Raw genomic sequence first — 11,345 nt, 5'->3', positions numbered from 1 at the left:
TGGTAAGGGTGGGCAATGGGGGTCAAGTGACTTGCCCAGGGTCACACAGCTGGGAAGTGGCTGAGGCCGGGTTTGAACCTAAGACCTCCTGTCTCTAGGCCTGACTCTCACTCCACTGAGCTACCCAGCTGCCCCCTCCCTCATTTATTTTTAAGATTTTTTTTTTAAACCCTTACTTTCCATCTTAGAGTCAATACTGTGTATTGCCTCCAAGGCAGACGAGTGGTAAGGGCTAGGCAATGGGGTTTAAGTGACTTGCTCAGGATCACACAGCTAGAAAGTGTCTGAGGCCAGATTTGAACCTAGGACCTCCTCTCTCTAGGCCTGGCTCTCGATCCACTGAGCCACCCAGCTGCCCGCCCCCTATTTTCAAGATTTTTAATATTCATTACAATTTTTTTTACTTCAAATTCTTTCCCTTCCCCATCCCTTGAGAAGGCAAGCAATATGCCAATTATCCATGTGAAGTAATAAATTATAATTTTTATATTAGTCATGTTTCAAAAGAAAGCACACCAAAAGCAAGAAAAAGAAAAAATATGCTTCAATCTGTAGTTTTGTCAGTTTTCTTCCTGGAAGTGGAGACCATTTCTTCATTATGAGTCCTCTGGAATTGTCTTGGCTTATTATAACAATATTGCTATTCTAGACACTATTTCATCCATAGTGAGTCAGGATATAATAATCCTTTAAATGATTTGGAATTTCTCTTCATTTGGAAATATTTAAACACATTTCTTTATTGAAGTAATTGTGACAGTTCATAATAACAAGAAAGCGAGGGGCAGTTTGCCCTTTAAATTCTGAATAGTGATAAGGAGATTCAACCTGATTTTGTCTTGTTTTTTACATCATTCATTTCAGAAAAATCTTTCCTATCTAGTAAATGGCTTCCCTCCCCCCCTCCCCCCAAGACCTTTAGAAAGATAGTAGCTTTCTAAAGAACACACTGCTTGTTTAGTCTCCAATGCTTCCCTTTATCTCTCACATTTAATCAGTTACCAAATCCTGTTGATTATAATTTTGCAACATTTTTATCAGACCTGCCTCTTCCTCTATTTTTAATGCTATTCTCATTATATTTCATTATCACTTCATTGCCTTCTAAGAGGTTTCTCTCTTCTCTTCAGTATATTTCTTATATTACTGCTATATTAATCATTCTGCCCCCATATCCTAAGTAACTCCCTTTTGTTCACCAAGTAAAATTCATATCCTTTTGCCTAGCAGTTCATACTTTCCCCATCTTACCTAGTATTGTCATTAACTTGATCTCATTGTACTTCTATGAATGTTACATGAACTACACTTATGAATATTCTTTGCCTTTGCTTAAGTTATTCCCTATGCCTGGAATGTGTTTTCAGTCATTTTGGCTTTTAAATTCCTATTAAACTCAGATGCCTTTTGATTCATGAAACCATCCTTGACTTCCAAATAAGCAATGAGATTCCTTGCTAAGTTGTCAAATAAGACTTATTTACATGTCCTTCCATTGCATGGATTATGCATTTGCTTATCTATGTCGGCTTCTTTTCCCCTATTGGGCCATAAATCCCATGGTTATCCCATGTTATCTCATGGTCTGTCGGTTCCTCCAAGCAGCAGACTGCACAAAGTATATAGTATATTCTTGGCAAATGTAGTGAGTCAGTTTAAGGATTGTAATATTTAATATTCCTTTAGCTAAAGGGTCATATGTAATGAGGGTTTGATTTAGACAATTTTACATTGGACTCTCCTGAGGTTTAGGCATGACAAGATCGAATATGATCTGTATTGTGCTTTTGAATGTGTGATTTCTTCAGAAGAGACTGAGAATGAGAGGTTTTTGGTTTATTTTCAGCCTGTTTCATAAAGACTTTGTTCCTATGGATGGCACAGAAGTTTTACAAAAAAAAACTGTCCATAGCGAATGTAGAAAAATTGACTTCCTAAATGTGACCAACCTTACTTTCTGTCTTGGAATCAATACTGTGTATTGGCTCCAAGCCAGAAGAGTGGTAAGGGCTAGGCAGTGGGGTTCAAGTGACTTGCCCAGGGTCACACAGCTAGGAAGTGTCTTGAGGTCAGATTTGAACCAGGACGGGAGTCTCTAGGCCTGGCTCTCACTGAACTACCCAGCTGCTGATCACTTTAAAGCTAACCTCAGCAAAAGAAAAATCCTATTTAAGAATCTTTCCATTTGCTGAATTATGGGTTGGAATAAGCCTTAGCATGAAGATAGATCATTATGCCAAGATCTCTGTGGTTCTGTGGTTTTCTAGAACCATTTTCTTGACTTAAAAAAAAAAGAGTGGGCAAGTGGGGAAAACTACATTTATACTAAATTGTTGAATTATTTTATATCATTTTGAATCTTTATGGTTAGATCTAATTGGTTTAATGTTACAAGTTAAAAAATAAATGTCCTTAGTAAATCTTTCATAGTTTAAAGCAATATATATATAGTGGAAACAACCTTTGTTTTGCTCTCAAGCTCTTAAGTTCAATTTCTGGGTTTAGCTACTTGCTTCTATGATCTTGGATAAGTCACCTAATTTTCCTGGCCCTTGACTTTCTCTCCTATGAAAATTATAGGGCTGGACTAGATGATCTCTAAAAATAGCTTCTAAGTTTAATTACTCTGGCCATCTCATTTTTACAGTGTGAGTTTGTGCTATATTTGCTAGACCACAGCTCTTCTTTCTTGATTACTTTGCCTAACTGGTAACAGTGTATATGGCGGCGTTTGTCCCCCTAGTCGGCGAGGCTCTGGCCTGGGCAAAAGAGGAGCGGCTGAAGCTCGCCGACAGGAGAAGATGGCAGACCCTGATAGCAACCAGGACGGAGTTAACTCATCAGCTGCGCGCACAGATGAACCTCCACAAGGAGCCGCAGGTAGGCACAACAGCTGCAGGCCTGCATTGTGTCTCTGCCATGCCACACAAAAACAGGGTCAAGATGGGTGGATGATTAAGAGGAATTGTTCATTCAGGGTATTTGTTTTCTGTCATTTTAGTATTAAACTTTGATCATGTGCCATTAAAAATTGTCTTAAATTATATGCAAAATTAGTTTGGGCTAGGAAATGAAATGGGAAGATATCATATAACATCTAGGAATTTAAGCCCAAGTAAGAATATATTAACTCTATATGTTAATTAAGCTCACAAGTTTTTTGTTTCTTGGGGGTTTTTTGGGTGGGCTAGAAGGATTTTCAGTGTGTATATATTTTTACATGCAACTTTTTTCTAGGTACTAACATTATAAATATTTTTCATTTGAACCTCAGTATCCATTAGTGAAAGTAACTTAAAATCTCAATTTTCCCTTTTCCAGATATCCAAGCACAATACATCAATATGAAAACAATACTGTTCTTATTCTTGTTCCTTAGTCTTTAGAGTTAATGCAACATAGTGAAAAAATGCTTCAAATCTTTGATTCCTGGTAGACATTGAGAATTTATTTTGTGTAAATGCATCCTTAACTTTAGATTTAGGAACTCAGAAAAAGAGTCCAAAACAAAAGCGAGTGAGAGTGTGTGTGTGTGTGTGTGTGTGTGTGTGTGTGTGTGTGTGTGTGTGTGTGTGTGTGTGCATATACTCCTGCATTATAAGATAATTGATAACCTTGATGCTATTTGTGAGGTTGCCACATTTTGCAATGTGAAGTGAGCAACATATTTGTGCCAAGTATTTTCTCAGAAAAATCGATACACTTAAATTTCCCTACATTAATTAACTTGGTAATTAATTTTTTACAATGCTATTTCTACCTGCAAACTTCATAACTATTTGAATAGATACTTAATTCCTCTTATGCTTTTATGTTGATGCAGTTCTTTGTCTAGGTCTCAATTATTTGATAGCAAAAATAGTCAAATCTTGTCACTTGTTCCTGAATACTTTTTGTTAGGGTTAACATTGTTGACCAGCTGATCTTTTTTTTTTTTTTTTTTTTTAAGATAAACCACCATTAGCAAGTTATTTATTCGAGAAGCTTTTTATACATATTCCATCCATCTCTAAATTATGTTTTGGGGGCAGCTGGGTAGCTCAGTGGAATGAGAGTCAGGCCTAGAGACAGGAGGTCCTAGATTCAAATCAGGCCTCAGACACTTCCCAGCTGTGTGACCCTGGGCAAGTCACTTGACCCCCATTGCCTACCCTTACCAATCTTCCACCAAGGAACTAATACACAGAAGTTAAGGGTTAAAAAAAAATAATAAAAAAAAATTATGTTTTTAGGCCTTTTGAATTTCAAGCATGAAGATGGAAGCAAAAGAATCCTTACAGAAAACCAGTTGATCTTTTTCAGATTCTGATTCTCTATTGAAATATATTATTGTGTAAGCCAAATCATATTCCCTTACACCTTAGGATAAAAACCCTAATAAAACATACAGAGGGTTCTCCTCTATTTGTTAAAATGCCCTTTTCTCTTCTCTTCTCTTCTCTTCTCTTCTCTTCTCTTCTCTTCTCTTCTCTTCTCTTCTCTTCATTTTTAAATGTTATCTATAAATAATTGTTGTAGAACTTGTATATCTTCATTTGATTCCTAATGGGGACCAATAGAAATATTCACGTTCCCATAACTTTCATAATAGATAAAAAGTGGAGAAATTATCCAATCTTTGTGCCTTAGTTTACCCAGTTTGTCAAATAGGCAGTATATTTGTTATTCATAAGTATGATGTTAAAAGTGTCAAACCATAGCAGTTTATGTTTTGTAGAAATTTCAGTTTTTAACATTTATTTTTGAAAATTCTATGAAATAAATCATCCTAGATATTTTTATGTAAAATTTTTTTTCTTTTACAGCTAATCTCTCCTCTTTCTTTTGTTACTATCCCATAGTTGTGTTTTAATTGTACGATTAATTGTATTTAATTGTAATGATTTTAGCTTCTTTGGCAAATGTGGTGTGTCCATACTCTTATCTTCCAAATATGAATTTTTGGAATTCTCTGCTGCTTTATTAAGTTAGCCACAATCTAGAGAACTCTCAAGGTCCTTTCTTGCTTCATGGATTAACCAGGTTGCCACATAATTATGATAAATCTTGATAGAAAATTTGAGGGATTTCAAAACTATTACCTCCAAAATTTCAATCAGATTGTGGATAGGTTGAGTCTTTGACTATCTTTTTGATATGGCCCACGTTTCAGATTCAGATAGCCCTTTTTGTTTCTTAGCCAGATCACAAGTGGGTTCCTCTTTGTAGTACCTCCAGAACCTCTTCCAGTCTTTCTGGTGTTCTGCTAGATCAGGGGTTGCAAGGTATAGCTCTTTCTGCAGGAGCCATAAAGTCCATTTTTTTCAGGCACTGTTACAGGAGCGCACTGTGAGCACTGGACGGCTCTCACGAAATTACATTTTAAAAAATGTGGCGTTTATGGCTCTCACGGCCAAAAAGGTTGCCAACCCCTGTGCTAGACATTAGAACTTTACTAGGGTATTGAGATGAACTAGTAAACTCTGCTACTTAATCTCTTATCAAATCCTAAAATGATGGGGGAGAAAGGCAATAATACTAGAAAATTTGCATTGTTTTATATCTTTTAAAGGGATTTCCTCCTCCCTCTCCCACATATATATGTATGTACATGTCTGTATATGCATGTCTCCGTACATCTATTCTATATCCACATAGATATGTGTTGTTATGGCAAAAGAAAAAAGGTGAATTAGGTTTTTGTATTTTGTTTGCTTTAGTTATATTCTTCCTAATAGGACCAAAGGTAAAGAAATGTTTGGTATTTATTTTCTTTTTCTGTCTCTTTTCCCCTGCTTCATCGAACTTACCTTATTTTTTCTAAGAGTCCTCATAGTAATGCTGGCTCTTATATCCAAGCCATGGCATATAGTACTAGTATTTATTATAGCTACTGACATCTATCCAGACTTTGTTGTACCCTAGATAGTCGTCTTGTATAATCTCATATAATTCTAAATGTTTTATAAGTTCTGGTTATATGAATCTTCTTTTGAGAACCCAGTAGTTTATATATGGTCCACAAAAGTAGGCAGTTAAAGGATAAAAACTTTTCAGTTCTCTAAAAAGATTAAGAATTTGAACAGTTTCCTGTGCATTTATGGATATGCTTTTTGAGAGTTTAATAATGCCTTCTTATGATGCCATATAAATCTGTTTACCACAGGTAGGGAGAATAGAATAAGAGACTAGATAAAGCTCAGCTGAACTTGGGGAGGTTTTCCATTGCCGCTTTAAGAGCATTTTATAGATGATCACCTAGGAAATTAACTTTCACACTCACATCTGGATAATAACTTCTCATATTTCAGCCAGAATATTCAGAAGGAAGGCAGCGATCATAAAAACTGCTCTTCTTTTCCTTCATCCTGATGTAAACACTTAGAAGGATTCCTCAATCAATTGGATCTATCCAAGTTTCAAGTATCTTCAGTCTATATAGGCAAGTTTAAAAAGGGACAGTCTTATTAATTGCTGACCTTTTATAAATATAAAAGATGTAGACATGTGGAACAATAGCTTCAGAAAAGTGACTTCTAATAATATCTTTACCAAAAGGTAGAAAATTAGTAGATCTTTTGATAAGGAAAGCACTTAATTCATAGGCTCTTAAAGTTCTGGAATTGGGTAGACTCTCCAATTACCTCTCACAGCCTGAATTCTGGAAATATTGGTGTACCCCTTCATTGCATTGTCGTTTTAAATTCATCTCTTATGCAGTTGAAATGTTCTTACAAGTAAAATAAAAAGTGCTTCTTCCCCCTTTTGGGGAGCAGTTTATGGAGCCTTCAATGTGGATGTTTCTTCCATTGATGCAGATTTTTGACAACCCCACTGTAACATGAGTTCTTAGAAAATTGTCATGGGCACTGAGATTAGAGGTTAAATGACTTTTCCCTCAGTTCTTTCTTGATCTAGGCCATCTATCTACTCTATACCTCTCCTTGCCAAGAATTCCATTAATTCATTTAATGTGCCATACTCATTGTTGATGATCATACCATAAGAGTTAAAGGATTCAGGAACTGAATTTTTGAGATCTTATATGGTAGAGTCAAACATCCTCCCTCCCCCAGTCCCTCAACCCCATTTCTTAGCTGGACATGTTTTTTTTGAGGTTTTATATTTCCAACTATAAGTGGCATTTCTGTGCTTGTATTGGGGCTCATTTTCTTTGCTAAACGAGATTCCACTTAGCCATTTCATATTCTTGCATTAGCATTTAATTCTAAAGCATAGGTTTTTATAACTTAAGCAAGATTTTGATCCTGATGAAATGAAACATTTGGCTATCTGGTAAGAAAACATGAAAATACTTTGGATCTTGTGGTTCTTTGGCATTTCTATATTTTGTCTTCAAAAAAACTTCAGTAGTTACATTTTATGTACCTTTCTTTTCTTAAAAGAATAACAACATTTTTCCTGGTAGCTACACATGCTAATTTTAGAACTAAGCTTGAAAGCAGTTCAGGTATTTGGCTTCAGAGGTGCTGCATGATGATATGTGATCTGAGGTAGGCCAGGTGCAAGGGGCTGGATTTTATTTTCAAGGAGAGAATGTGAGCAACTAGTTCTACAAGTGTAGGTCCCTTCCTGCTACATTTCATAATACATTTGAACTTTTATTGGGTGTGATTCTGAATTAGTTACCAGAATGGCATTTGTGGCTTTAGGATTTTCCTGATTTGATGAGCTATTGCATTCTGCACTAGTTTAAGCAGTGAGGTTGATATTTGCTATTTCCAAATAGTGCTTTACTTAGTCAAAGGTTGTAGTAATAAATGTGTCAGTACCTTCGTCCTGAAGATGCAATCTTCTCACAATCTGGAAATAGAGAAATCACTTTGTCTACCAGGACTAGAGTCCAGGAAGTATGATGAACAAAGACTCCCTAGAAGGCACATCACTTTGGAGGAGCATTTCCCCAAAATATCAATTTCTGGTGCTACTATTTCTGAATGCTGCCTTGGAAAGTCGGTCCTCTGATTTAACTCCATCCCAGTCTTATCAGTCTTGTCTGAGTTGAGTTTGAGCAGTCGAATCGAGAACAAGATTTCATTCAGGAACAATTTCAGAGAGACCAGCTCTGGGCCAGCTGAGAGGGACTCGTGGATGACCTGCACGGGCTGCGCTCTGGTGCTCACGCTGTAGAACACACACGACGGCTGACTCTTCCTTTGAATACCAGAGGACACGGTGCTCAGCTTTGAGGGCAGAGAAGTGACTGACTCACCACGATCCTTTGTGATCTGTTAAAACTTTTTTTAAAAGAGAAGCCAATCATACGGTGATTAAGTAATCCTCCCCCTCCCCTTTTTTTTTTTCTTCTTTCCAGCTTCTAGTTCTGTTGCTGGGGCTGTAGGCATGACCACCTCTGGTGAGAGTGAGTCAGATGATTCAGAGATGGGAAGACTGCAAGGTAAAAACAAGACAGTTATTGGGCTTACAAGAAACTTCTGGTAAATCCGCAAACCATTGGTTCTGGTTCTAACTGTTGGTTCCTGAAATTCATTCAGACAGCTTCATTTGTTATGCACTTTTCTCATCTGAACATGTTTCTCCTAACTATGTCTACACTTCGGAGAAATGGTCCTTCTCTGTAGAGACTTGAGGATTTTTCAGTAGAAGAAGAAACAGCTGCCTCTATTATTTCTAGTGTGGAACTAGGAAAGTATTGTTAGTGAAGGTCTTGCACAGTTGGCATTTACATTTCTTATGGAAAAATACAGGATTCTCTGGCTGATTTTTATGTTTATTTTTATTTTGTGGTGGTGGTGGTGGTAGTTTATTTACCATGTGCTTTATTTTAGTCTTTCAATTTTGTATATATAGGAATCAGTCTGACAACATATAGCACCTGTTAGTAGAACATGATTTTTCTAATGGGCCAAGTCTATATAGTTGTACTCTTTTATGACTTTTTTTAAGGGGAGGAGTGGGGGCAGAAATGTCAAAGCAATTAATTTAACCTATAATGTTAAAACTCATGCCAATATCACAGTAATATAAGTATAATAATGTTTGTACATATTTAGATGTTGTTTTATTCCTTTTTTAGTTACTACCGCATATTTGTACTGTTTTTAAAAGAAGAATCAAGAATTATGCTAAATTAATTTATATAAAACATATAATATGTTCATTCCTTTCTGAAATCTTTGGCCGTCAGTTTAATGGCACATATCCAGTGCTTCAGATGCTTTTTTATTTTTTATTTATTAAAATGTTTTTAATTCCTTAAGCCTGTTTGATAGAAGAAACTTGTTCTAAACATATGTTCTTTCAACCAGAAAAACCTTTCTGAGAAGAGTTAAAACAGCTCTCCAATTCTAATCTCACATGAAATATGTTATTTGTAAAAGAGTTTTTAGGTAGTTTGTGAGAGTTCCTAAAAGAATTTAATATTCTGAACTTCTCTTGACTAATTCAGCTTTTGTGAGTCATGCAACTTGCCATTATTAATTCTACCAGATGCATAAATCACTTGAGGATTTCTCCTCTAAGTTGTTAAAATGTTGTTGCTGACTTTTACTTTTTTAAAATGACATGACAAAAATGAAATTGGGGACCAAAACATCTATGTGGGGAGCTTAATAACCCTGAGTTACTGACAGTACTGATTTTTTTTAATGTTTCTATATAAAATGAGTAATTTAAAGAAGCACAAGGATCTTAATATAAGGGGTGCATTGACAGTTTTAATGCAGGATCTTAATTTACAAATCAGTAATCGTCACATAAATTGTGTTAGAAATTTTTGTGTATAATCAGTTGCATTAAGCCAGCTCATAATTTTCTTTTCTCTTTGTTTTTGTTCTTTTGTGTGTGTGTGTATGTGTTTTTTTTTTTTTGTTGTTGTTGTTGTTTTGTTTTGTTTTGTTTTTTAGCTCTGTTAGAGGCTAGGGGTCTTCCTCCTCACCTGTTCGGTCCTCTTGGTCCTCGGATGTCACAACTTTTCCACAGGACAATTGGAAGTGGAGCTAGTAAGCCATAGTTTTAAATTAGCCCTTATCGCTAAACCCTTGTTAGTTCTTTTTCTACTAGTTAGTTGTTAATGTAAATACTAATAATGGAAGTAAGTCTTCATAAACTTAGTTATATTTTAAAAACAATTTATTCGTTACCAGAGCATTCCCCCCAACTTAGTTTTAAAATCATGTTAGTAGTAGTATATCTGGAAGTTATATATCTTGGATTATACTAGATGAACTTGTGATCGGTGGAATTATAAAACAGTTGATCCATTCAAGTTATATATTTGGTGGTATACCTACAAAATAGTGCTTTTATCTTCCAGCATGCTTTGCCTCAACACACAAATTTGAACTTTAAAGTTCTTTATCTGTATATGCAAATTGTTTTAAAGATTTTCTTTTTCAGTAAGTTGTAGTATGATATAGTAAACTATTGCATATTTTGCATATATTCCATAGAACTGGCCCTATGTTTCTTTATGATTTCATTTCCTATCCAAATAATTGTCCAATATATAGACTTCATAAAACTGGAGAAGGCCTGCCATTAGTCTGTCGTCTTGTGGCATCAGGTATAATCCTGGCAGGACAAGCTTGGAAAATGATCTCAAATGGAAAAAAAGAGCCTTTCCCTCTAGAGAGAAACTGCCTGGGCTCTTTGATAGATAAGCTCCATTGTGTCCTGTGCACAGCCTGGGTGGAGTGCAGCTGATCACAGAAGGTTCCTTTTGCTGGTACAGTAGTCGTAACTTCTGTGACAGCTTGTGATTAGCACCCAAACTCTAATTGGCCCCATTTGTGGACTTAGGCACAGAAAAGTGAGTGATTGTCCAAGCTCTTGTAGATTGTGGCCCACACTTTCTAGTTCTTAATCAGAAACTGTCTCCATTAGGCAGTATTGCTTTTATACAGTCATACTTCCTGTTGAAGCTAAACTTTGTCTTTAAAGGGAATATTGAGTAATTCTGTCCTTTAATGCATATCAATATTAATATAAAGCCTAGCATTTTATCACCTGTGTAGAATCGGTCAGGATCAGAAAGTAGGCCTTGCTGATTCTGAGCCCAGTCTTTCAAGCTGTCTCTTGAGACCAAAGGCCCTTAGGTACCATTGGTTTTGTTATGGAACATACATCTCAGTCAAAAGATTGTTATATTCATGGGGGAAGAAGCCTGAGTCATTAGCCAGGATCAATTTAACTCTCAAGTTATGAAGGATTACCTTGTTACCTTATCTGGAATTCACAGTATCGTATTATATTATACTTTTTAAATGTGAGTATTAATAAATGGGCTTTCCCTATCTGTGATGCTCACTATACACATATTCTTTACTATTTTTCTGGAATATCACTTAAGCCTACTTGTCAAAATGACTAAATCTGCTCTGGAA

General features: G+C 35.9%; 1 protein-coding gene across 1 annotated transcript in view; it reads left to right on the top strand.

The window, feature by feature from the left end:
- TRIP12 (thyroid hormone receptor interactor 12) overlaps positions 1–11,345 on the top strand; it is a 119,675-nt gene that overhangs the window by 49,115 nt on the left and 59,215 nt on the right. Inside the window, exons 7-9 of the mRNA XM_044670824.1 lie at positions 2,744–2,880; positions 8,315–8,398; positions 9,867–9,962. Coding sequence (XP_044526759.1) covers positions 2,744–2,880; positions 8,315–8,398; positions 9,867–9,962 — 317 coding nt within the window. The remainder of the gene's footprint in view (positions 1–2,743; positions 2,881–8,314; positions 8,399–9,866; positions 9,963–11,345) is intronic.

The sequence above is a fragment of the Gracilinanus agilis genome, chromosome 3 (genome assembly GCF_016433145.1).
Source record: "Gracilinanus agilis isolate LMUSP501 chromosome 3, AgileGrace, whole genome shotgun sequence".
Taxonomy (NCBI): domain Eukaryota; kingdom Metazoa; phylum Chordata; class Mammalia; order Didelphimorphia; family Didelphidae; genus Gracilinanus; species Gracilinanus agilis.
This window is presented reverse-complemented; position numbering and strand designations above follow the sequence as displayed.